This window comes from Pungitius pungitius, chromosome 1, assembly GCF_949316345.1.
Source record: "Pungitius pungitius chromosome 1, fPunPun2.1, whole genome shotgun sequence".
In the NCBI taxonomy this organism is placed as follows: Eukaryota; Metazoa; Chordata; class Actinopteri; order Perciformes; family Gasterosteidae; genus Pungitius; species Pungitius pungitius.
Genome location: NC_084900.1, coordinates 4,427,472 through 4,454,085, shown reverse-complemented (window position 1 = coordinate 4,454,085; position 26,614 = coordinate 4,427,472). Strand labels below are relative to the sequence as shown.

The window sequence follows — 26,614 nt, the reverse complement described above, 5'->3', positions numbered from 1 at the left end:
AACTTATCAAGGGATTTCTGATGCAGCCGAACCTAAAAATTCTCCTTTTTTTTTTCCTTCTGTCAGAATGATAGATTTCCTTAAAACACACTGAGCAAAGAATTTAGTATTCAGCTCACTTGTGCCCCGGGTTTTAGTCCTGCGTGTCGATGAAACGTGGTTTCTTAAGTTGAGTGTTCTATTCATCCAATTATTTTGTATAATATTCGCCGTGTTCCCCCGTCACTCCATTTTCATCCTTTCGCTACCGCATCGACCCATTTCCCCCCCCCCCCCCCGAACGGGAATCATTAAAGTTTGATCTAATCTTAATAAATTGTTAGACTCCTAATAGAAAGATGAGGATTACGGATGGGGAGAAATGGAGCAACGACTCAAAAAAAAGGGCCTCTGCAGAGGATCCTTGAACTTGAGTCTGGAGCGTGGATTTCCATCTCTGACTTTATCCTTTTTACCGTCGTCTTTTGTGCCGTTTGATTGAAGGCGTAGCATAGTTTTTCGGGGGGGGGGGGGGGGGGAGCTGAGACAAACCCCGAGATGGCTGCCGCTGAGTCAAACAGCCTTTCTCTACTCCCTGTGCGTTTCGTACAGGGAGTAGAGAAGAGTTTCAATAAACACACTGGGAGCAGTGAACACACTCCCTCCTTTCTCTTCCCTTTTTTGCATTGCACAGGTCTTTATTTTTCAATTCCCTTAGAGCAAGGGGATGAAATTGCCAGGCTACGAAACATGCAAAAATGTCCTCCCATCCCTTTTTTTTGGGGACATGTTTGCACGAGGGAGCCTTTTAGTGTCCAGAGGAGCGCAGGGCTCAGGAGGAGACAAAGAGGGGTCGTGGGTGCGTGACAAAAGGCTCTCTCTTTACACCCAATGGGGTGTAAATTTGTGTATCTACCTGTGCAATTACAGTTTTGACAATGAGAAGATCTGCCACTCTCTTTCCCTGTTTAAACTTAATTTAAACCAGATGATCAAATAGAATCATTCTTAATGTTTTTCCATTAGGAAATGCATGCCATGCATGTAAAAGTGTGGGATTCCAGCGAGGTGTGACTGCAGTTCTATGCTTGATCAGTGGCATTATGCCTTAAAATGGCCCCCCGGGTTTTGTGCGATTTTGTGGCATCAGGTCTTGAATGTGTCAGTTTACGCCCGTTACATGTGCTAATGTGCTTATTGAAATGTTGAAATGAATAATCCTGTCAAAGGGAAACACTACTCACACGGGTCGAGCTGCTTACTTTCCATTCCCACTTCTCATTCCTTTTGGGGTCTTTCCCTCAAACCCACATTATACGCAAACCTTTTTTTTTTCAACTCAACGAGAGAGAGAAATTCAGCCACCCTCCCCCCCACCTTAGTAAATTCTCGGTGTCAGGTGCTAGCAGGTGTGCAATAAATCCAGCCAGCCCCGGCGTGGCTTAAAGGGGAGGGGGGCCGGGAGGTAATTTGTGGCCCCAAAAAAACCAGTGGCGTTTTTCGGAGCCGCTCATAAACTAAGACGCCCCCCGACCCGCCGCACTAATTCACGGACCGCCCGCCCAGCTATAACCCCCCCCCCGCCGCCTCGGATCACGTGTGGGCCGCTGCAAAGGGAAGGGGCTGTCAAATATTTCCCATGGTCCCCTGGGAGGCGGGAATCACACGGAATATCGCGGCCCTTTTCCTCTCACCTCTCTCCCCCCCCCCCTCTCGTCCTTCTTTGATAATGGCGGCCGTGTGGGGGCGGTGGAATCTCGTGAATCTTCAACACGTTGACGCACAATAAAGAGCTTTATTTCTACGTGCCGCACAAATGAGAGGCCCCTGCCGTTAAAACCACTGGCAGCCTTATACGTTGTTGCTTCTGAGTGCCTGCGTGTGCGTGCGCGCGCGTGTCTGTGTGTGTGTGTGTGTGTGTGTGTGTGGTCAGGCACAAGCCATAGCACATGTTCATGTTTGCAAAGGTTCAGAGGTCCTTTGTGCAGCTCTCGGTCCTGCGTGCCACTCTGCCCGCTGCAAGCCCGTCCCTTCACGGATCGATGGGCCGAGGCCCGCCGCTTTGAATACCCAACTGCACCCCCCCCCCCCCCCCCCAGGTTGGCCCGGGAACCGCTCTCTCGCTCGGGCTCCCTCCGCATGCGAGATGTACCTTTCGACTGCAACGAAACACAAAAAAGGAAGCTCCGGACCCAGCTCTCTTGTCTCGCAGAGCAGATGTATGTCTTCAAACCCCCCGTCGCTCCCAGTACCCCGAGACGCTCGTTCAAGATGTGCGAGCACCGGGTTGGCGGAGAGAGAGGAAGAGAGGAGAAGAAGCCGTTCTGGCATGTGTCATGTGGATGCTCCGCACCGTCTTATTACAGGTAGACGAGGGAGGCCCCGGCTCAGAGGCGCCATGCGGGCCGTGTCCCGTCTCCACGTGTTCCCACCAGGAGGTAGCTCCTGGTTAGCGCCTACAGGTGGAGGCTATACGCGCGGTTTGTCTGCAGCTGTGGGACCTGTAAAGCGTGTGCAGAGCCGACTATCTGCGGGGGCGGCGTGATCCAGTTTTTTTTTTGTTGTTTTTCTTTCACTTCTGCTTAGCGCTTTATCAGCCCTAACCGCTCACACGCAGACTCGCCTGATGAAACGCTTTCATCAGCCCAGACATTCGCAAAAACACAAGAACAGCTGTTTCGGAATAAGACATGGGATTTTTTTGTTTTTCTTTTTTTGGACCCAGTAAGCTTTGATAGAAATCTGTGAGACGTCAGGCTCAGGATGGCAGAGAAAGGAGGACCGCAGTGAGCGCAGTTCTCTTTTTCATGTCGTTTCGTGACATTGTGGCGACTTTGAGCCGTCAAAGCACGGGCCAGATCCCAATTGGCGATGATGAAAATAAACTTTTTCGAGGTGATTACTTGCAGATGGCCTGTGTAGCGTTTTAAAACGGTTAAGAAAACGGTAAAAAACTGTATTTTACAGATAAGTAAGTAAGTGATTCCTCATCTGCTGTAAAGATCAAATAAGTTCATTTTTACTGAGGAAAATGCATCTTTCACATTGCTACCCAACACAGGCAGCTGACATGTCGCATTAATGCATTCTCAAAATGACAGATGGTAAATAACGTTTACCATCTGCTGCGGTTTTCTTTGCTTTACCTCTTGGATCGGAGGTCAGTCATTACATGCTTGACCCCTGTCGCGCGGTCTTCACTCCCCTCGACACTCCTGCGCTCGTTAATCCGTGTTATGAGATGTCATTTGGGGGGCGTCCCGCTGTATCGCCGTCCACGGAAGGAAAGAAGTGACGGGACAGACACACACGGGTGGATGAGCGGGTAATTGTGCGTAATTGATTGGCCTCAATGGTATTTTTCGAAGGCGTGAAGGCTATGACAAAACAAAGCTGGAGGGACGAAGATGTCCAAAGTCATGATTCACTTTTCTCTGCAGTTGTTGTAAATATATGTATCAGGGATTCTGAAGCAGATGTGTTGTTTTTCTCACCAGCTGTCGGGAAAGATGAAATTCCTGCCCTCTGAAATACACTGTTGATTTGTCTGTCACACCTGATATTTGTCAAAATGTTCCTGTGCAGGAACTGGAAGTATCTTGTGTACACTACAATATAATATATAGTATGGATGACACTCAAATTTATATTTACTTAAATATTCTAATGACAACCGGGAAGGTGCGCATCAATGAATAAGCAAATCTCTAGTATGCTATAAGGTGCTTGAACACACACCTTTAAAAATGCTACGGCCTCACCCAGTTTTGCCCCAAATCAATTAATTACTGTCATCAGTGACATTACCTTTTCGATTCTAAATACATCCCCAAAAAGCATCTTTATACTTTCTGGCAGGCTTCCTAAAACGGCCATTAATCTTAATTCCCGAGTTATACGAGTCTCACTTTCCCCTCGGAGTGATAGTTAGTATTTCCACTGGCGGGGGGGGAAAATAGCTTTTTAAGATTGCCATGATGTGGCAACAAATCACGTTCTGACATCACGGAAAAGGGGTCAAAATCAATCAGCAGCCCGGCGGCCTTTGACATTCAATAAACGTCGCTGGGTATTTATATGCGCCCGTGACCGATGGCTAAAATAACAGGCTGCAGATGACGAAATATGATAACAATTAGACAAGCCGCGAGGGGTGGGGGGGCCCTCGCATCTGCATGGATCACTGGCGGCATCACAGCGGCAGAGAGGCGAGTCACCGTCATTAAACGTGGCCATTTACCAGAGAGCATCCGAAATGCCACCCTCCCGAAATCCAGCCTTCGTTAGGCCTGCGCTGTGTGCAGAGTACGGGGGGAGGGGGGGGACACTACTCTCCAGAGAAGGAGGCGCAGCTTATTTGAAAAATAGTTAGATATGAGTGCTGGTCCTCAGGAGGACACGCAGCACATAGCGGTTAGCAGATAACGCGTCCAGCAGAGACTCAGAGCCGCGTCCTTCCAAAGGGTGCCGATAAAAATACCAAAGCCCGGCTCTCTCTCTCTTCCCCGACGCCCCTTTCTTTTGATTGATTGTTTTAATTTAACAAAAAATAACCTGGGTTATCTATTACATTTTGTTGTTGTTGGTTTATTTATTTCACTAAAAAGGGCCTCCTATCGTTTGATGGAAGGTCACACAATTCCAATTTTCCCACCAAAAATGCAGAATGAGTCCATCGAAGGCCTTTCGCTCGCCCTCCTGACACTCTTTACCTCAGAGTCAGTCGGCCATCGTCTTCTTCACAGACGTTTGGCATTTCGTGGGAAGAAATGCGATCGGACAGCGGTCCAAAGATCAATTTGGGCCATTTAACTGTCTACTTTTGGGGGGACAAAACGTTTTGAGCCTCACAAATGCGAGGTATCTGGTAACGTAAATGTATAAAAGGGACAATCAAACGTGAGCTTTGATAAACGTACAAAGGGGTTTTCGTTGGGAGAAGCGTTCCCGATATCTCCCTCTTTTGTTTTTGTTATTTAAAATTATTTTAAAGGACATCGCGAGGACATTTTTCATTGGAAGCCAAATGACGGAGCTTCCACCTGTTCTTAAGAAATGGGTCGGAAGATAAGCCAAACTAAAGTAAATATTTCATTAAAGCAGTAAGAAATGGAGTAATTGGCATATTAATGAGCACATGTCATCTTTTATATCATCAGTAGAATATTGCACCGGATTTCTGGCTTTCTTTCCCTGCTTCAAGGCCCAGATTCAAATGTTTTGGGGAAAATGCAATTTGATTTCCTTGATTGTCTTTATCCCCACAAAAATAACTTGAGCCATAAAAGTTACCAACAAAAACAATTTAATATCTGATTAAGTCAAGCGGGCGAAACCACCGGAGGAACCGGAGGGTTCCCTCGTCTTCTGTCACCTCTCATCACCATTTGTCTTCGGGCCACCGCGGGAGCCGGTGGGGTTTAAGGTTTGAGTATTTCAAGGTCTAGGTGCAGACTCCTCGAGTCCAAGGTCAGGTGACTCGACCGACACACACACACCCCCCCCCCCCCCCCCGAGAGAGTGTCTTCTAAATGTGTCGCGAGTTTGACGTTGGGTGGACACGTTCCGTCTTTGCGTCCCACCCTTTCTGTGTGATTCGGCTGAAGTTGTGGTTTCACTCAAGGTCTCATTAGTGGTTGTTTGAAAAGGGCCTTTTGTTGTTTTCCTGTTGATCCATCCGATGGAAAAAAATGGTTTGATTGTCGGTTCTTTTGATGACTTCCAGGATGAAGAGCTGTGTGCACACGATTATCTTTTTAGTCTCCCTTTTATAATCGTTCCATTTTATTCTTTGTAGAAGTGTCTTTCTTTGATGTCTGGTTGGTGTTTTGGAGCCTTTTTAAATGAAGAAAAAAGGAGATGTGTGAGGTTTTACGGATGTGAAAATGACCAATGTGTCTAAAATGTACGAATGAGGGTGAGTTCATGCTGCACATGAGCTGCAGCTGTGTTTATTTCCCCAAATAATCCACCCTATTGGGTGTAGATTAAAAAACTAGTGTTCAATATTTAATGGACGACAACATTTTTGCCTTGAACGAGCATCGATGCATCAACTATGACGTGCTGTTGGGGGGGGGGGGAATCAGGCTTAAACTGAAACTGAAGAGCCATCTCCATAGTAGATAATTAGATATTTCTCAGTGACACACACCGTCAATATTCACATCTCCATGCAGAAACAAGAAGAAAAGAATAACGGTGTGTACAGTAATCATGTTCATGATTGTATTCCACTCGAGTGGTGAGTTGGTGATGTTTTTCCAATCATATAAACGTTCAGTAATCAGTTTTATATCCGACATTTGTTCCACCTTTTTTTTTTTTGATTAACAGATCATAAATAATGAATGGAGAGCTTTTCTGTGGGGAAGATTGTGATTTCAAAGGTATTGAAATCCCGTCATTTGTCTTTTAATCAGAACAAACAACGGGCTACGCTTTGTGTTGTCTGCAGATTTCGCAGCAACGTTGGTCCCGGGAAGACGTCGCGTTGGGGAATCCATCAGCAGATCCCCACACGAACCCCTAAATGTACCGTACAGGTACATTTAGGATATATATATATATATATAGGCTATATACAGGCTTCCTCAATGATTTAAGGCGGGACGCAGGAGCACAACGGCTGTGTGCGAACGCGGCTCGAAAACCGTGCTTGTGAATGCATTCCCACGCACCGCCCCCCCCCCCCATCTTTTAGGAGCTGAAGGCATTGTGCATGCACACCCGACATGTGGCGAGGCGTGTTCTGCATGTGCATCAGTCCGTGTTTTGCAGAGGGGGGCGAGGCGGCTTTTGTTCTTTTCCATTCACTGCCGTCGACCTTAATGTGAAAGTCTGATCATAAACTTCTTCTCTCCTGCTATAATTCAAACTCTTTAAGTTTTGAAATGGGCTGTTAACTAAAAAAAAAAAAAAAAATGTGTAATTTTACATTTAGAATGGTTTTCATTAAGGTCTGTCTCGTTCAAAAGGCCATTCTTCTTGCTTGTCTCCCGGTCTTTATTCTTTTCTTCCTTTTACACATTCACCTTTTTTCTTACTTTTTGGATGCACCGCTGCTCAAACACATTACCCCTTTTTTTTCTTTTTTTTTTTTTACACTTTCAAACCTCCGCTTTCGGCCTTCCCTTATTTTTTTCGTCCTCGTCTCCTTTCCTTGCCTCTGAGGTGCTGTATTTTTTTTTTCCCGAAAGGGACCAATAGTGCGCGGCGGGAAACGGTAGAGCGCTAACCGCCGCTAGCCCCGCTGTCACGCTTTTTACCAACCGGGGCGGCCCTTCTGCTCACATGGGGATTATTCAAAAACATATATATATATATATATATGTATATTCCGGCAGCACAAGGTCTCGGTGCGAGGCACAAATTCCATGAACTGCCTCCGCAGTTCATGAAAAGCAGAGCACTTTTTTTTCCTTTTTTTTTTCTTCCTCCATTTTTCACGCAGGCTTCGAGCTGCAACCCGAACTTCGAAGCGCGGTGAAAGGAAATGCTAAACGCGGGCGATTGGTTCGGGCGCGGCGCCACTTTTTTTTCCATTTGGCGACAGCGTAATTTTTTTTAGGTGTGCGCTCGATGCACAAAGTATGAGAAAGAGAGAGAGAGAGAGAGAGAGAGAGAGAGAGAGAGAGAGAGAGGGGAAAAAGTTGAATACTTCCGGGTGGAAGAAGCGTTATCTGCACTCATTGTTATTCCAGCTCACCGTGTTGTGCCGCGAGAGGCCAATGTTGGATTCAAATGCCCTGAAAAGAAGGATTTGAATCTCAAATAATGCATCGAACATTGAGCACAATATTTTTTCTGTTTAGAGGAAGGTTACTCAAACGATCGTTGTGCTCTCTTCTTTTCATCTCTTGGCTTTAAAATAAGTGGGAGGTGGGAGTTATTTTATAAATGCACCAACTTCAGGAAACTACATGAACCAGACGGCATATGGGTCGCTCTTTAGCTGGTGACCCACTTGACACATGTACGACAGCGCAGTGTCCTTTCAAAGCGCTTTCCATGGGTTTAAATGTAGATCCGTCGCGGGGATGCATTCGGACCTTTGTTGGGTTGCACCTTCAGGCGGGGGGAATCACTGGGGTCATGTGATTCCTTGCAAAACGTCCGCCGGGCCTTGGTAGATGGCGGTGTCTCATAGTCACGGAGCGACAAAGTCACTCTGACTCAGTGTTGATTTGTGGTGTGTAGATGCCCCCTTTTTATACATTCCCCCCCCCCCACCCTCCCAGGCGGCGTGGAGGTGGTGGTGTGACGCGTGTGGTCCAAGCCCGACGGGCTACACGGGGCAAGTCTGCCACCTGCTGAGGAAGAGGGGAGGAGCTCTGCACCCCCCTCCCCCCCCCCCCCCCGTAGGTATAAACCGCGCCGTCAATATGCAGATATTCATCGTATTGTGACCTTAAAGCCATAATGTTTCCCAACAAAATCAATACCCACAATATGCCCGGATTCAATTAAGCTAAAAGAGCTTGTGCTCCATGGTCATGTGACCGAAGAGCAAATAGGCCCACTTACAGTCATTTGTATTTGCAAGTTTAAAATGATTTCTCTTAAACAAATATTTGCTTTGACCAAGTTTGGTGTAGTAATCTGGTTGTAGTAATAGACATTGGTTGTCAACATGTATCTATATTTTTGAATCAAGTTAAATAGACTCTAGTGTACGGACCTGTGACCCAGTCATTCCCTCGTGTTCATTTTATTATTTTCTTACTCTAACGCGCTGTATTTTGTCTTTTTTTTATTTTCACCCCCCCCCCCCCCCCACCTCCCCCATCCTTTCAAAACTACAGACGGATAGAATATTATTCCTCCAAGATGTTGTTGCTTTACATCGCTGCAGCTATTTAGCCGCCTACGTGGACGGCGCTGACACGTACACAAGCGAATAAAAAGATCTGAGAATTATTCCATGTGGGTGTTTTTTTTTGTTTTTTTTTTAAATATCTGGGACCAAAGCTGTTCAACCCACTTGTGATTGATGACACAAAGAGAAAGTGAATCCCAATTCAATTACTAATTTGACCCTTTCAGCACCCCTTGAATATTTGCAACACACACACACTTATCACAGGGAGCCTGCAAGTAAAAGTGTGCATTACGGAGGATGCATCTTCATTTAATCCTTCTTTATATCTGTTTTATCCATCAAAAAACTAATCAAAAGTCGATCTCTCTCTCAGGTCTGCGGCGCACGGCGGCTGTTGAAATCGTGAAATCGCGAACTTACCTCTCCGCCGTGCGGCGGCGGCGGCGTCTTCTCGGGTCTCATCCTGCGCGCGGGTGTCACCAGCGAGCTCAAAGTGGGAATCTGTGACTTCACAAGTCCGGGTAACATCAAGGAGAAGCAATGTTTTATTCATCGGCACAAAAGCTCCCGAATTCACTCGCGTCAAATTCGCCCGCCTTTTGTCTCGAGAGATCGGCCTTGAGGGGTTTGACACGTGTAGAAATGATCAAAAAAAAAAGAGAAACATTTGGAACTTTTTCTTTAAAAAAGTTCCCAGTAGTGGAGGACAGGTTGAGGTATTTAATGAGAATTAGCCAGAATTAGCCAGACGTGATTTTTATTTTATTTCGGTTGCACAAGTTTCCTGTTTCTCTCGTCTCTACGGGTCGTTCGGGTGACCTCCGGCGCCCCGCTGATTCGCTTGTTTTGTTTGCGATCCTTTCATCCTGTGTGTGTTTTTTTTCTTCCTTCCTCTCGCTCTTGATATCCCGCTGTCGAGGGAAAATTCAAATGTTTTGGAGCCAAGGTCAGGTGTGTGATTTATTGTTATTTTTTCTCGTCACTTGAAAAAGTCCTCGACAAACCCGCCGGAATTTAGCGTTTCGTCAACCTCAGTAAATTGAACCAGACTCCTCGACTTCGCTTGGGCACAAGAGCGATGGCTTCTATGCTCTGCAGTATCTTCGAAAATGAATTAGTTAATTCCCGATTTCTGGTTAATTTGTCCACCAAGTAATTTTAATTTTATTTTTGAATAACTCTCTTCGCATTCCAACAAATACTCACGACAGGCACTTCATATTGTAGTGATTTCGTAAAGGTTTTATGCTCCAATGAAGGGCCGGTGTGATCACTGCAGACCCTTTCACACCGCCGTCACCAGCTGTTCTACCTCCTCCCCTCCGGGAGGCGCTGACGAGCACCCAAAAACAAAGACTTTATTTGCACTCACAAAGTCAAACGCATTTTTCTTGAAAAGTAAAGTAAATATTTTCTCTAGATGTATCGGACCGTCGGGTTACTCCAACCAGGTGTACACACACACACACACACCGAGGAACCGAGGGGACGTGTGTTTTTAGAACTTGTGAAGTGACGTCTGTTTCTAACGATGCCGCCGTCTGGTCACATCTGGAATCCACCAGTCAGGTGGATTTAACAGCTGCGCAGACTTCAGGTTGAGTTTTGGTGCCGTTGCTAATAAAGTTTATTTTCTTTTCGTTGCTCTGTCAGCTGCGTTCTGCGCCCTGATGGATCTCGCTTTTTTTTCATTCCGGGGAGCTTTGGGGCGAGCAAAGGGGAACAGAACACAGGCTCTCAGGCGGAGAACCAGGAGTGTTGCAGCATAGCGCGTTGGAAGTAACAGCTGAAGAAGTCCTGGTACTCGATGGTTGGCTTCACTTGGTGCGCCGCTGACATCATGTGGCCAAAAACAGTAACTGCTTCCATGAGGTTTAGGGGGCAGGCAAACATGACTCTGCAACATCAATGATGCCTCCATTGTTTATTTTTTTTATTTTTTATTATTAAGTCTTCTACAGTATACAAATATTCACACAGAAAATGCTCTCATAAAACGCCTCGTAAACATTCACACCTCCTCGTCTGCCTCCCGCGTCCTTCGCTGTGCGCTCTATTGCAACCGCCTCATTTTAATATCCTAAAAACAGAGGCCGCTGGAGCCTCGCGTCGTGTCGCCCCCCCGCCGCCGCCGCCCACTGCCTCCCCCCCCCCCGTTGAGTTAAGCCGCAGCAGTGACAGCCAGGTCCAGGAAATCACAGTGTGAAGCGGCAGGGGGGGGGGGGGCTCTTGACATCAGTCTCTCGGTGCGGGCCCAGAGATGTGGGAACAAAGTATTGCATGGGTCGACTTCAAGCTTTTGTGTGTGTGGGGGGGTGTGGGGGGGGGAGGTCTTTCTGTAAAAATCGGGATAAAATAGTTCCTTCTATAGACTCGTAATCCTCAGTGTTTGTCCAGGAACGAGGCAGTTTCGGACTTCCTGGCGCCGTGGGATGAATACGAATTTTGAGGTGGGGGAGGGGGGGGGGGGCAGGCTATTTAAGACAAATGCTTCGGGTGTGTTAGTACAGTGGGGAAGGTTAGTTGGTCTGGGTTATATCTGCATATTCAATAAACTTTCTCCAGTAAAGATCAGTTATCACGTTAGCAATCCCAACCAACCCATCATTTTAGAAACATTAGAACGTGAAAACAAAGTATAAATATCTATATTTATATATAGATATAGATATATAGAGGGATCCATAAGCAGCAGCATTGGAGACGCATCACATCATTTTGGCTCCGGGCGCCATGTGCCGCGTCTCCACCGGCGCTGGACACGCATCCCTCTCGCCTCTAGAACTTTATTCCACACGGAGTCCGCCAGCAAAGACTCGGGGAAAGCAGTAGTGCAACAAACTTGTGGCCGGATTGCGCCTGAATCTTTGACTGCGGCGCGTCGTCTGAACGGCGTGGCGTAGTCGTAACGATCTGATGACCACGCCCCGGACGCTACGTGAGCGCGCTCAGTAGGAACAGGACTTTTTTTTTTTTTTTTTGGTTCAAAACCAAGACGTAGATGGAGAGGTCATTGTTTTTTTGGGGAGGTGGAAGGGGGAGAGTGCCTGGATGACAAATATCGTGACCTTTGACCTTTCCTTGACCCCTTGCGGGTTTCCCTGCGAGGCGATGAGTGAACTAAATAAAAGGCATTATTGAAAAGTAAGGCTACCAGCCTGAGCAGCTTAAAGGCACCCAGACTGCGCTACATCCATCTTTGATGACAAAAGAAGAAGAAAACACGAAGAGGAAATGTTTTAGCAGTGTTTTTACAGTGATGTCCATTTTTTAGTATTAGGGCTAAAACAACTCTTTATATTTGATTTCCTGCTACCGCGGTATTATTATTTTTTCTTTTTAAATAAGCTTTTGATTTTAGAGGAGGAGCGCTTGATTTTCTCTCCATTGTCGCTGGAGTCCTGGGAGGAGGTGCTCTGGAGCTTGTGTTCCCTCCCCACGCTGCGGCCCTCCGAGTCCAGGGAGGTGAGGGACGGGTGGCGGCCCACGTGGGGCAGCATGCCGGCGGGCAGCTGGCCGAAGCTGTAGGACTTCTCCAGGACGCCGTTGTACGCGCCCTTGCCCGACGCGGGGGTGGCGCTCCCCTGGGAGAAGGTCAAGCTCTGGGACTCGGGGATGGCGCGGGTGAGGTCGGGCGAGCCTTTGTGTGCAAACGGGCGGCGCTCCGAGGCCGGGGAGGGCGAGGTGGAGGGCGGGCCGGAAGGGGAGGCGGCGGGCGGGAGAGGAGCAGGCGGAGGAGGAGGCGTGGAGTCCCTGAGGCTGCTGCTGCTGCTGCTGTGCGTTGTGGGCGTGGCCGGGGTGGACGCGGGGAGCTCGGAACTCTGGGTAAACAGCATCAGCTCCTCGCGGGAGATCCTGCGGTACGGGGCGTCCGAGGCCGGCGTGCAGGGGCTGTGCAGCTGCTTGCGGCCCAGGGACGCGTTGAGGCAGTCCGCGTCGGCGCCGCCATCCTGAGACGGTTCCCTGAGGAGAGAGCAGCCGACCAATCAGAGCGAGCCAAAGGCTGCCAGAATGAAACACACGTTAAAGTTTTTTTTTGGGGGGGGGGGTTTCTAAAATGAAGCTAGTACAGCCTGGGCCTTACTACAGAGCAAAAATCTAAACTAAGTTACACATCAACAAATTACCACCAGAGGCTTTAGAGGAAAACTTTGTTAGCTTGAAACAACGCACAGAAGGGAGTTGATTATGGCTTAAAATCTGCCCATTTTTCATGTCACATGATCTGGGAAGAGGCAGAAGAGTTCCTTCGTTAGTTACTGAGCTTTGATACTACAGCGTGCGTTTGACACAGTTTTATTGGGGTTTTAGTGGCGACTGATGACGGTGTTAGAGGTAAATGTGAATGTCTGGATGAAACACCTGTGAGTCCAAACTGTAAAACCATTCCGCGGCGTCCCGGCCACCGCTACATACCCCCTCCTATCCGAGCTGAACATGATATGTTCGTCGTCGGCCTCGGCGCGATAGGAGAGGGACGAGCCGGCCATGGACAGCAGGTCGGGGTCGGCGGACATCAGCGAGGTCTGCGGCGAGCTCAGCAGGCTGCGGCGGGAGCGGCACAGGCTGCTGTTGCGCGTCAGCGAGGGCCGGATCAACGTGGCCGCTGAGGGGGGGGGAGAAGTGGAGGGGGGGGGGGGGGGGGGGGTTACTCTTATTCCAACCACACGCTTCACTTCACGTGCCGCCGCCTCCTCACTCACTGGTGAACTGCGGGATGATGGGGGGCGTGTCCTCGTCCAGGTCGTCCACCCCCCCGGCGATGGGGTACGGCGGCACCGAGACCCGCGGCATCACCACCCAGCTGTGGTCCGAGTAGAGGCTCGCCGTCAGGCTGGGGAGCCCCGAGTTGCTGACCACGGGGAAGTTGCAGAGCTTCTCGATCTGCTGCCAGCGGTGCAGCCGCTCCCTCAGGCACGCCGTCACCTCCGACAGGGCTTTCCTGGGGGGGGGGGAGGCGCCGGGCGGGTTTATTGAGTCCACGCTTCGATTCGCCGGGGTTATTTTCACGTAAACATTATGTTTGAACTGGAGATAGAAGATATGTAACATTATCCAATGCCGTGAATACTAAAGAATTAAAGCCCTGAACAAACAGCTTATTCTCAAAGAAACTGCATCAAAAGTGTCATTGATTCAACGAGTCACATGTTTGCTCATCACACTCTGTGTGTTCTTGGGGTCTTACTTTGCTTCCAGTATCTTGTGGTCCACCTCGTCCAGGGACGAGCTGTGGGCTACGTGAAGGGTTCCAAACACAGAACCTCTTTTCTTCTTTATTTTCTCTGCCTGGGATTAAAAAAAACACCACAAAAAAAAAAACCAACAACAACAGTGAAAGGATGTCAAACGAGGCTTTGCGTTAAATCACTGAATGGGATCGGGAACCACGGTGACCAAAGGGACCTCATCTTTGGCGATGCAGAGCTGAAACTCTGCGTTCTGCTTCTTGATGTTGTAGTACTGGACCTCCACCTCGTGTGTGAGCTGCAGCCACTTCTGGAGCGCTTCGGGCACCGAGCGCTCCGACTGCATCTCCTTCTCCGCCCGCTTCAAGGCCTTACGCACCTGCACGGGGAGGAGGGGGGGGGGGGGGGGGGGGGTGGGGGGGACGCGTCACGTTTGGCTGGAATATGCAAATTGCGTTCGGGGGGGGGGGGCAACGGGAGGTCTGCAGAGCCCACCTGCACCAGCTCCTCCTCGGCGTATTTCAGCCGGCTGAGCTCGCACTCGGCGCCCTCTCGCAGCTCCCGGAGCCGGTGGGCCTCCGTTTTGGCGCCGTTGATCTCATCCCTCATCTTCTGCTCAAGGTTCTGCTTCTCCACGGCAACGGTGCGGTTCTCCTCCTGAGCCTTTTCCAGCCTGGCGCACGGGACCACATGTGGGTGGAATTGTTAACGTGCAATAATTGTGCCCCGGAGAAGCCAAGAAAGTGAGCCGTGAATCACTACATAGAGGTTTTCATATTTAAATGGGGCTTTACAGAATGCATTTATTTAAACAGTCAAAGTGCAGCTTTACTGACGCATCCCCTTTTCTCACCGGCTCTGCAGGTCGAGGAGGCTCTGCTCGGCGTTCTGCAGGCTCTCCAGGTCTCTCATCATCTGGGACATGTGCACCTTGCTGGACTTGTTCTGCACGTACGCGAACCAGCAGCCCCCGACACCGATCACTATGGAAACCATCAGGATGAAGTCTTTCATCCAGTTATGCTGTGCACCTGCGGAGCGAGGAAGGAACGGCGCATTCAATCGAAATTGTTGGGAAATGACGAGCCGCTATTGGTGATTAACGGGCGGTGGAGTGGTTGTTGTTGTTGTTGTTGTTGTTGCATTCTTACGGAGAGGAGGGCCAAAAAGCACTGCATCGAGTGCCTTTAGGTTTAACTTCTGTTTATGCCGCTGGTCCAGTATCTTCAACTGCATGGACATGAACGACGGTTCATTTGCCGCCATTCTGAAGAAAAAAAAACTCCATTAAACACTTAGTGACTGATCTATACAGACGTGTATCAACTATTCCAGGGTCCAATGTGCACTTTATTTGTTATTATGAAGCAAATAAAAGAAGCAATATATCAGTATCCATTGCAGTTTTTAACTAGGCCGACCCGGGTCAGGACAAATTGTGTCCTAACCCGATGAAAGGCGTCGCTGTCTCTGCGCCATCTTAAAGGCTCAGACAACATGGCAGCCCGAGACCACAGCCTTGTGCTGTGACATCACTTCATGAGTCAGCACCCGTCAGCCAGGAGGCGCAACGTGAAACCCCGTCAATGTCGTCCCCCCCCGTCCCATCCCGTCCGTCTACTCGTGCCTCATCTTTGCATCGGGTCATATTCCACAAGTGGCTCGCCAACGCCTCCCGTGACGTCGTCACCGAGGTGACCTTTGTTCGCCATTTCATCAGTAGCACACATAAATGACGACATCGTCAGAAAAGGAGCCACGGCCGGAGAGAGACGTCATTTTATGGCTTCAAAATGATATAAAAGACAGCTTTGTGACCAAATAATCTTTTTTTTTCTCCCCCTCCCTGTGTTGCCTTCTATGGCCACCAGTGGGCAGCATTAAACAGAGTAATGAGACCTAAAGGATCTCTGTGGTGTTGCTGGTTCTAAAAGACGTTTCACTGGCCACCGAGGCTTGACATCTCAATTAGAGGCAACGGAACGCCATCAAGTGCTTGTAAGGCCTGAAACCGCAGGACGACAACAGCCACACGGACATCTTCCATCATATTTATACATATTAAGCATCGGAAGCTCACCGAGGTAAAGTGTTCCCCGTGACCCGGAAGTCTCTGAAGTTCTTCTCGTACTGCGGCAGCTCCACGGACTCCTTCAGCCACTGCACCGCGTCGTCCACGGTCCAGTTGTGCACTTGGGGGCGAGGGGGAAGGAAGACAGGAAATTCATTACTTTAACCGTGGAGCACTTAGCCCGCGCTTTTTATTAAGAGCAGCTTACAGAGGGTCGTGAGATAAACGGGTTCCACTACATCCCTCCAAGTGGGTTTTTCCCTGCTTATTCTCTAATGAAATACCACTATTATACAAGTTGGAAGCCTTTTCACTCCATTGTGGCCCCCACTTATGTCAATGTCATTTCATGATGATCATCCCGCTCCCTACGTGGCTTCTTCTTAACGCCTTCGGTGTGTTGCTCATAGCAGCGGTCTGCTGTACACAAATGAACGGATCGGAGTATCCAACAAAGTAAACTGGATTATAAATGATTCACACCTTTGGCTGTAGTCTTTCCTCTCTCCATTGCATTCATGCTTAGTTTCCCCCTGCTCTTATAAAACCCCCCCCCCCCCGGTTATCTTCTCTTACTCACGCGGGAGGGTAGATGCTTACCTTCGGAGGCCTTCCAGCCCTTCCACAGCTCCTCCACCGTGATGTGCTGGTCTTCGCGGTGCAGGTTGCTGTGTTTGTTGGTCTGCTGCTGCTTCATGTCTTCGATTATAAACTAGGATGCAAAAAAGACGGGGCCAGGATTTAGTGTTTTTTCCGGGCTTTTCAGAATGTCTTTGATTTAATTGAATGCTTTAAAATGACTAAGTGTAAGTGTTTTATACTAATAAGAACTCATGGGAAGGGGGGAGGGGGGAGGGGGGGGGGGGGGTGCTGTGATCATCCGTGTATGTCCATGGTTTTGACAGAGAGCTCTAAAGAGCTGGCTTTGCCTGAAAGTCTGGCCTTGGATCACACGCACACTTGATTTTTGCTCTTTCTTCCTTTTAGGGACTTTGAAAAGAGAAAGAAAGCCTTGGCAGAAGCACCACTTCCACCTGTGTGTGTGTGTGTGTGTGTGTGTGTGTGTGTGTGTGTGTGAGAGGCCACGGCATGAACTGAAAATGCATTTGCCGTCCTGCTGATGGGGAACCAGTAAAGCGACATCCTCTGTGTCGCAGAGCTGGGACCCGGTTGGTGTTTCACGTGTCAAAAGCGATGCGACAAAGACTAGACGCCAGGAGTTCGGATTGAGGCCCGAATCGCCGCTCGGGGGACATTGAGAGCAGCTCAGCCGGTCCGGTTCCGAGGCCGAGGCGCGGCGTGCTAACACGCGCCGTCTGTTCAACGGGGAACAAACAGGAGACTAAGGCGCCAGCGTCCGTCCTCGACCGGATCCGAAGCCTTGGAAACATCCGCAGTTATGAAACAACATTTTAAACGTCACGTTCTCCTGCCGCTGCTCACATGCAGCAGATTTCTGGTGATGTGTGTTTGTTCAGTCACGTGACGAGATGTCGTCCTTCATGTTTTTCCTCCATCCAGCAGTTGCTGCATTTTTTTTTTTTTTTTATTTTTTTTTCTAGTCCCCATTTGGGCTCATAAAAGCTCTTTCACCGGAGCCCTTTTCCTTCTTTCTGTTTGTGCTCCAATACGAATGCAAATGAGTTCCCTCCCACCGACGTGGAGCCAGGAAGCGACTGAAGGAGCCGGGCGGCCTGCTGAGTCACCGGAGGGGGCCGCGGTGAGCGCCATTAAGCGGCCTGAACATGCAAACGTCAAGGTCGTTCAACAAGAACAGAACCGACCAACGAAGGAATGAAACCCATTTTTTTTTTAAAAGGGAAGTTCATTGTTTCTCCTCCTTTGACCTTAAAATGCACTCGTAAAAGGAAGCATTCCTTTACCGAAAAGAAGAAAACGGTCATTGATAGTAGATGGAGATCGGTGGAGGAGACGCCATCTTGTTATGAACCTATGAAGCTTTAACTCGTACACTTTGAATGATGGACCAAAAATAACTACGGGCTGTCGAGCTTCTGCTCTTCTACCCTGAAGACGACCAAACACCTTTCCAAACACTGCTCTCGCCTCCAGGGCCTCCGGTGGATGTTCTGCTCAAACCCCTCGGTGGGAGTCGGTCATTAGGCCGATTCATTCCCATCAATCCGTTACATCATTGGGGGACAAATGGCTGCATGATCTGTGAAACAGCGTGAAGGGGTTCGCCTCACATGGCAGCTGCGGGAATAACGCCGTCCTCGTGCTTTTTTTTTTTTTCCAGCGAGGCTGTGATCAACAATGTGCTCCGTTGTTTGAACTAGGTTTTTTTTTTTTTGGGGGGGGGGGGGGGGGGGGTTAGGGACTGCGAGTGAGGCCTCATATCGTTTTTAGCTAATGCAACGCAGTGAGCAGCCCCCCCCCCCCCCCCAAGATGTTGTGCACGGCCTCTCAAGAGCGAATAAAGCACACGCACAGTGGGCCCCTGGCTGTGCTCTGAGCAGGAGAGGAGGTGCACACCTGGCCTCCCGGAGCGACCGTGCTCAGCAAGTAATAAAAAAGGCGGGATTATGTTCGGCAGGAATTGATTCGTAATGAAATTCTCGCACAGCAGTTTGAGCACAGATACGCTTGAGAGTGTAAGATTTTTTTTTTTAAAAAGGGACAAATGGGAGCTTGAAAAAGCGCCGGTTTGGACGCTAAAGACGATTCAAACTGGGAAACACTGGTCGGTAAATAACATTTCCCTTTAGCTGCAGAGGACAAACGCGCTGCCAGGAGACTGAGGACGGAGCTTCAGCCAGATGTGTTACGAAAATCACACCCACAAAGACCAACTAATGTATATTCTATCAAGCGTTTTACATGTTACGGGTTACGAAAAGGGGCTCGATTGTCACTGCATTTTGCGCTGGATATTCATGAATCATTTTCTTCGGTGTCCACAACATCGCCGCTGACCTCATGGCGTCTCTGACATGTGGTGAAAAAGTCGACATCCTGACCACGGCTCTAAGGTTACAGGCACGAGCATCCTCCCATCGGAGTCATCTGCTCACATTTTCAGATTAAAGGTGTCAGGAGGAGAGGGGGGGGGGGGGATCTTTGTAGGCCGGGGGTAAGGTTTCAACTAGCTGGCAAAAGGGGCCTGGAGGGGAGAAGGGAAGGGGGGGGGGGCATCTCGTCCCTGCGAGGCCAGATAGGGACAAACATCCTCCCACCCCACAGCCGTCATTCCTCCACCTCAAAGGACGATAAAGACATTGTGATGTAACTGGGTCACAACATCACAATGCGCCCCCCCCCCCCACGTATGTATAAAACAAAAACAAATTCAAGTGACACCACTGGATCAGTCACAAAACGCGAGAAAGGTCTCAGAAGATTCAAACTGACCCCAGAGATGGATGCACACGGCCCCAGAGCTCACCTCCACGCTCTCGTTGACCTCTATGCCCCCGTCGTTGTCGTCGTCCAGCTGCTTGTGGATGTGCCGCAGGCCCTCCAGGCTGAAGCGGTCCTCGTCGCCCATGCATGGCGGCGTCACTATGAGACAGGGGTCTACAGGAGGGAGGGACAAGTTCAGGTCAGAAGAAGTGGTTTTTAAGCCTCTGCAGAGTTCTAAAAAGGGTTCTCAGTCACAGATGTTCAAAAGCAACGTGATTTAAAAGAACGGCGCCCCTCGACCCACAGATGACCTGTGCAGCCAAATCGGGTTTATAGCGCAACGAGGTTGTGTGTTTGAACAGTCTAAAATCCATTTATTTGGTAGAGCAGGCCGACGTGTTCAAATCTATTTCAGTGTTCACAGCTGCAGCAAATGAGTCATTTCAACCTTGTTTGTTACCGACGCTTTGAACCGTCTACGTCGGATGAATGGAACAACAGGAGGGACACCGAGTCCCTTCAGGAGGGACCCGCTGACGCCACTGGAACCAAACATCGTCGCTCCTGTGGGCTCCTTCTCCTCGTCCCGCGCCACTTCTTGTGCGATTCGGGAACCAAAGAGGGTTTGAAGTGACCAGTGACCCCCCCCCTTCTCAACCCCCCCTCCTCCCTCTGTGCGCTGTTGTCATTCCTGCAGCGTGCCCGGTCAACGTTTTAACTCCTTGGACCCGTCCCACTGGGGGGAAATGAGCCCGTTACTTCCAGCCTCCCAAGCTATGGGCACTTTGAGCTGGCCCGCTGCCCCCCCCCCCCCCCCACACACACACACACACACACACACACACGTTAAGGATTTAAGTCACAGTCGTGAAGATATCACTCCTTAAAGTGCACACCGAGTGACAGAAAAGAACGTGGCATCTTAACCGTAAGCCTTATTGGCTCCGAGCACAACGAGCGATGACGCTGGTGAATTTGGCACCGGGTTCCAGAACAAACACAAAGCCACACGGCAGCACCGAGGGAGGGACAAACAACAGCCGAGCGCAAGGAGCGGGGCGAACAGGACGAGAGGAAAGGCGCCAGAACTCGGCAAAAAGAAGGAGAAGAAAAAATGTGATTCAAAATCCAACAGTCCAAAAAAAAAAAGCTTTTGGATGCACACATGCATTTTTCCAATTGATCAAACTACAACAAATGCTCTGGACCTACTCTGAAGCTAAAATAAAAAAATGTGGGAAATGTGCAAATAAATATATAAATATTGCAATGCTTTCTTTAGAGCTAACCGAGAGGATTGGACCCTCTCCAGCTCCATCAAGATGGAACCGCCACCTGCACACCTAAAAGATCAATAATGAATACATTATAGCAGTAGTTAAACAGTTAAACAGGCTCCCAGTTAATTGCCTGCTCTTAAATACTAATAAAATGTAAAAAGCCCGTACTCATGTTCGGCCTGGTGCTCGTGTGGCACTGTGTGTGCGTGTTTCTGATGTGGGATCCATTTACTGAAACAAAACTTGACACGTCGGTTCTAGAGTTGCCGCTGGGCAATTTGCAGATGAAGCAGACAAGCAGACATCTGATTGGACGCTTGCCCGGGCTAAGTTTGGACGAGAGGACACTGGGCTGGATGTCCGTGTCACAGGAAGAAAGCGGCTGCAACGGGGATACAGCGCCAGAGAGAAGGGGGTTAAGGGGTGGGGGGGTGGTGGGGGGGGGGGGTCATTTGTTTTTGTGCAAACGGACACAGTGGGTTGTTTCAAAAGGGGGCGGAGTCCCAGTCGCTCTGGACATCCGCAACTTGTTAAACACGGTGACGTGGCGGTGCTGCTGCTGAGCTAGAGCAATTAGACCCCAGTTCCCCACCCCACCCACCCCCCCCACTGTGTGCAACAACCTGCCGGTTTGACCCCCACCCCCCCCACCCAACCCAAAAGCGAGTGGTGCACGATGCCCGCGGGATGGTGCGTCTGCTCGGGGGCCCGTTTACATAGCCGGCTGTTTGCATAGCACGCATATCTATTTGGCTGTTTGCTTATTTAAATGGGTTCTGAAGCTCGTCAAAGAAGAGCTTTCTCTCGTGGATGAAAGAAGAAGAAGAAGAAAAAAAACCCCGCTTTTATCGGTTTTAATGCGCGGGCCACCTAGTGTGCGATTCCAAAATATGTGACAGCACGAGCCTTTTCCTTCCCAGGAGTCCCATGTTTGAGTATGTTTACAGTGTGTTGAGGGACAATCAGCAAACATGCGACAGGAAGTGGCCCCCGTGCCGGTGACCCCGCCGAGCGCATGCAAAAAATGAAAAAAAATAAAACAGCTGCAAGATGCGGTCCCAGAAGATAACAAACATTGGAAAAGCACTGGGTTATTTTTATCCCATCAGGCTCCCAGTTGTCAGGATGTAAAAACTCAACAATGGCAGAGGTCTCCCTTGCTCACACACACACACGCACACGCACACACACACACGGCCGCACGTTAATTCACGTCGCCAGAACTCAAAAATGCAGGCGTGCCGTCCCGCAGGGCCCCAGGTTCTGTTCAAAGGATTCGGATGACAAAAAGCATTTAGCTGTCAGCCGCAGCCTTTAAAGCGAGTCCCAGGTTTTTATTTATTTATTTATTATTTATTTATTTTGGTGGTCCTTAAGAAAGGCGAAGTCTTTGTTTTCCCCGCAAAAGCTGTTGAGTGGGTGACAGTCTGATGTGTTTGGGGGGGGGGAGAGGAGTTCATGCAACCGGATCGATAGTAAGTGTGTTGGAGACGTCATGGAGCGCCCGCGTGTACTTCCTCTCGTGCAGGTTTTGATGTGGCGGTGTGTGTGATAGAAGTGACAAGTACCGCGACTTATTCATTTCCCATTAAGTCAAGAGTTTCTTCTCTGCGCTGCAGACTTCGGTTAAAACATCAGAGAGCTACGCCGCTCTATTACAGCTCAAATTCACAACGTAGTTTCCTGTGAATACTTTGTGAAAACTCCACCGAAAATAGTCCAACAAAAAGGAATATATATAAGACAGCGAGAGGCAAAAACTACGCAGCTGCCCAGATGTTCAAGAAAACGACCATTTGTGAACCATATTGGTGAAGAGAAGCTGGAAAGGATTCTTGTGGGTATAAATATTGAGAAAAGGATGCAAAGTAAGACACTCTCATTGTGGAGTATAGGGACGCACACCTCGCACAAACACACACGGCAGCTCCTCGCACAGACACACACACACACACACACGAGAGAGAGAGAGAGCGAGAGAGAGACAATAATAATGTGCTGGGGTCGAGCGGCACGTGACGATCAAATCAAACCGAGGGAAAGGCCCCGTCACATGCGTTTGTAGTGAGGAGTTGTGTTGAGGCCGCTTCGTTCAGCGCACGCAGCCTGCGCCGCTAGCGTGGGCGCCGTGCGCGTGTTCTCCCTGCGCGTCGCTCCCTTCGCCAAAAAATGGCTATTTTCTGGTTTTCCCCCGTTAAGGCCCGGTCCAAAGTTCAAAAGGCGCCTTACGCCCTGTAACAACTGACGCTGCTTCGGGCGTCAAGCAATTCGTCGCCGCGCCGCTGCGAATCAGCGAATCCTGGGGTCAGCTGACGGCGTGCCAGGCTCCTCTCGGATTTGTGATTTTACGCAATTGCTGCTTTTTAAAATCGAGGCCGTCGCTACGACTACAATGTCTCAGCCCATCGTGTGATTCCTTAAAACTTGTCCTATAAATAAGCAACAAAAATAAATAAAACTAATCCTAATCACATTGCAGTAAACACACCAACGAGAAGGGTGATCAATGTGCACCAGACTTGTGCTCCGTAGGCAGCGCCCGTATGGCGGGGGTCGTAAATCAAAGCCGACAGCTCTGTATTAAAGCAAGTAAATAAAGCTTCTGCAGAGTCTACCGTTTCAGCTCATCAGCAGCCATTAATAAGACGCAAATATCGCCAGCCGCCAACAACGCCCCCCCCCCCCCCCATACAGAGCAGCTGAGAGAGAGAGAGGGAGGGAGGGAGGGAGGGAGGGGTCATTGGTTGAAGAAACAGGGCAAAGTGTCACTTCCTTGCCCGCCGTGTTGACACGATGGACGTGAGGTGCATTTAAAAAGGCGACCTCTTTGCCCTTCGACCCGGGCCGACGTGAGGAGGAAGCTCGGAGGTGGCTCGCGTTAAGCTGGTCAGAGGGAGGGAGAGGAGGTGAGGGGCCAACGCCTCGAGCCAGAAAAAAAAAAAAAAGAATCAGACAAAGATGTTTCTCGCTCTTGACACGACTGAAAAAAAAAAAAAAAAAAATGAAATCAATATCCATTTGCCAGGCTTTTTTTTTTTTTCTTCTTCTTTCTTCCTTTATCTACTGCTGTGCTGACAGGTGAGCGGTCCAACTCCCCAGGGTGCCGTGAGGCGTGTCAGACGAACGTGTAACTGCAAAACAATCAACTAGAAAGCGCTTAAAAATAAATAAATAAATAAATAAAAAAAAAAGACAAGCCCATTAGCCAGATAAAGACATCCATCTTTCAGCAGCGCGTCCCGCCCACTCCGTGGATCCAGCCGAGCCAAAGTCTTGCCAAAAAAAAAAAAAAACTCAGCCGCAGACTCGGTTCCACACGTCTCGGCTACACCCGATCCACCCTCAGCTGCCCCACCCCGGGGGTCGCATCGGAAGCCATTGATCCGGAGGTGCAGCTCGATGAATAAATATAAATAGGTGTGACTCATTGGGTTTGGCTCCTCTCGTCCTTTTCAGGGCAAATAAAAAAAAAAAAAAAAAAAAAGTACAACTAGAGTTGGCGAGGTTCCTGTTCCGCCTGCTGCCAAACGCCGCCGTCACTCATTCAAGCTCTGAAACCACCTTAAACGGGCCTTGGTAATCCTCTGCTTAGGCCACAGCTTAAAAGAGGATCGGAGATCTTTTTTTTTTTTTAAATGTCCACAAAAGGAGACGCTTTTTGCGCTTCGGGCGTCTCAGGAATGTTTGGATAACCGCAGCGGGCAGGAGGCACGGCGCTGGACGAGAGAGAGAGAGAGGAGACGGCCGTTTTAATCCGCTCGCTCGTTCCCCTCCCCCCCGACACCGCCATGCTCCGCGGGACAGGGGGGGGGGCCCCCCAGAGGTCACACGGCAGACGTTCAGAAGTGAACAGTGAGCGGCGGAGGGCTGTGACCAGGACTCGACGGCACCCAACGGCGTTTCCCCCGGAGGGGCCTCTGAGAAGCGCGCGGCGCCCGTGAGGGTCCTCTCGTCCCCCCCCACCCCCACCCCAGTGTTCCCTGACCTCGGGACGAGGTTCGAGGTCAACGGCTCATCAAAACGACACGACAGCGATGCGTTCTCGACGCAAATCACAGCTGTGGACGCAGCTGGCTCCAAAAAAAAAAAATGTTTTTTTGAGAAAGCAGAGTGGTAAATACACAACATGGTTAACATCTTGCATCAAAATGTTAGATGAGTAGCAATTTGTGCCACTTGCCGACTTTATTATTGCTTGCATGATGGTATGATCTATTATTAACTAACTTCTCCGTCTTCTTCTGCAGAGTTACTGGTCCGGGTCAGACAATGGGGGCCTCGTCACGTTGGTGCCAAAGCATCCAATGTCTTACAGTATGAAGGATCACATTACGGCGAGCACACTGGCGTGAACGACACCTGATCTCATTGGTGGCACGGCGGCCGTGGGAGGAAAACCGTTGAGCCTTCGAAATAAAGAAATTTTAAAAAGGTAGAAGAGAAAGCGGGTTAAAAGGAACAACACACTGCACCCTGCTCCTCCTTAGTGTACACAGTGTGTTGCCAGCCAGGAAGGCCTCTGATGAGAAGAGAGAGGAGCCCCGTTTAAACTTCCACCGTCAACTCTCGGGACCAAAAACAAGCCGACGCCTGTGTTGTGAGCGGCGCTAAGTGATTAATTGACTTTGGACACTTTCCCTCGCTGTGCTGGCACGGGAGCGCTGTAGACGGCAGGTGTGGCCTCCTGCCAGCTTCCTGTGTGTGTGTGTGTGTGTGTGTGTGTGTCTTGTACTGGAATTCAGATTGTCCTTTTTTTTTTAAACTTGGTGCTCCTAAATATGGATGCCAGCACGGAAGCTGAAAAAAAAAAAAAAAAAAAAACGGCACACAATAGAAAGGCGAAGCAGCCGAGGGATGGATGCCCAGGCAGAGGGTCGATGGCGGGAAAACAAAAGCACGCACACACACACACACACACACACACACACACACGTATGAGGTGTGGAGAGATCTAAACTTAAAAAACAAATCTGCGATGAAAAAACAAATGCTCATTCCCATTGCCCGACCTTTGACCTTTGAGAAGAAGGACGAGGTGTTGAATGGAAGTCATTCGGTTCGCTCTCCGGGGCCTTTTGATGTGTAACACAAACCCATTTTGGACCAGATTAAAGCCACGTAGCTCCAGAGGACCCAGCTGTTGGTCCGGACATGCTACGGGTCAGCAGCGCCGAGTCGGATTAGCAGTCGACTCGCCACCGAGGCGGCGGGCGGGCGGGCGGCAGGTGGGGGGGGCCGGGGGGGGGGCAAAACAATTCCACCGCGGTTTGTTTGATCAGTGAAAAACCCGCCGTGGTGACTACGTGATGACGACGGCAAACCTGCAGCATCGATGTTTCACGCCGTGTGAAAGAAAAGATTTAAAAAAAAGGAGGCACAGCGTTGGGCCTCCTGGTTGAGTTAAGGCGGCTTATGAGGCTCCCTGTTATGTTTGGCCTCCGCTTGTTATGGGCTCAGGTCGGAGCCCGAGTGTCGGCGCATACCCGGATTTTTTTTGAGGGGGGGGGGGGGGGGGGGGGGGGCGCGGCATACCTAAGAAATCCACACTGCTCTTTGCCGCTCTTGCCCAGGACACCTCATCACGTGTCGCCTCGGCCAAGGGAAAGTCCCTGAAATCGGAGGGGACAGCTCTTCCCGTCCAAAATCCAACGTTAGATCCGACCCAAATACACGTAGATCCATTTGCCCCCCCACCCCCCCCCTCAGAATGAGGTCAGCTGTGGACACAACATCTGTCCGCCTTTCCCCATTTCTACATACACAAAGGTGTCGCACAGGTAATCTGCCACTGAAAAACAGAAGGGATTGGATTAAAACCGTCGAGTCTCACGACCAGTAAAATGGAAGATTTTACTTCCACTGCAGAGAAAAAACCCAAAGCCTTCGGTGACTGGCGATCAGGCTTCTTCCC

General features: G+C 49.6%; 3 protein-coding genes across 4 annotated transcripts in view; all 3 read right to left on the bottom strand.

Annotated features, from left to right (window-relative positions):
* Positions 1-9,262, bottom strand: part of pcdh7b (protocadherin 7b) — a 206,049-nt gene extending 196,787 nt beyond the window's left edge. Inside the window, exon 1 of the mRNA XM_062566319.1 lies at positions 9,221-9,262. Coding sequence (XP_062422303.1) covers positions 9,221-9,262 — 42 coding nt within the window. The remainder of the gene's footprint in view (positions 1-9,220) is intronic.
* Positions 9,263-11,258: 1,996 nt separating this feature from the next.
* stim2b (stromal interaction molecule 2b) lies at positions 11,259-19,983 on the bottom strand. Of its 2 annotated transcripts, none has more exons than XM_062560845.1 (11): positions 19,467-19,983; positions 16,661-16,772; positions 16,070-16,181; positions 15,141-15,256; positions 14,843-15,020; positions 14,485-14,662; positions 14,207-14,368; positions 13,989-14,089; positions 13,504-13,742; positions 13,163-13,406; positions 11,259-12,763 (listed from the first exon to the last, which is right to left on the bottom strand). In XM_062560845.1, exons 1-11 carry the CDS (start codon positions 19,566-19,568, stop codon positions 12,127-12,129), a joined length of 2,181 nt encoding a protein of 726 aa, XP_062416829.1. In that variant the 5' UTR covers positions 19,569-19,983; the 3' UTR covers positions 11,259-12,126. The 2 variants fall into 2 exon arrangements, with proteins under 2 accessions (XP_062416829.1, XP_062416830.1); XM_062560846.1 differs by having other exon boundaries at positions 13,217-13,406; positions 19,467-19,982.
* Positions 19,984-26,405: 6,422 nt separating this feature from the next.
* tbc1d19 (TBC1 domain family, member 19) overlaps positions 26,406-26,614 on the bottom strand; it is a 9,514-nt gene continuing 9,305 nt past the window's right edge. The window contains 1 exon segment of the mRNA XM_062566315.1: positions 26,406-26,491. Coding sequence (XP_062422299.1) covers positions 26,406-26,491 — 86 coding nt within the window.

Coding starts and splice junctions, on each gene's coding strand:
- stim2b (XM_062560845.1), bottom strand. CDS start 19,568: ATGGGCGACGAGGACCGCTTCAGCCTGGAGGGCCTGCGGCACATCCAC. Junction 16,182..16,660: donor GGGCTGGAAGGCCTCCGAAG/GTAAGCATCTAC, acceptor CTCGCCCCCAAG/TGCACAACTGGACCGTGGAC. Junction 14,663..14,842: donor CTCCTCGACCTGCAGAGCCG/GTGAGAAAAGGG, acceptor CCCGTGCGCCAG/GCTGGAAAAGGCTCAGGAGG.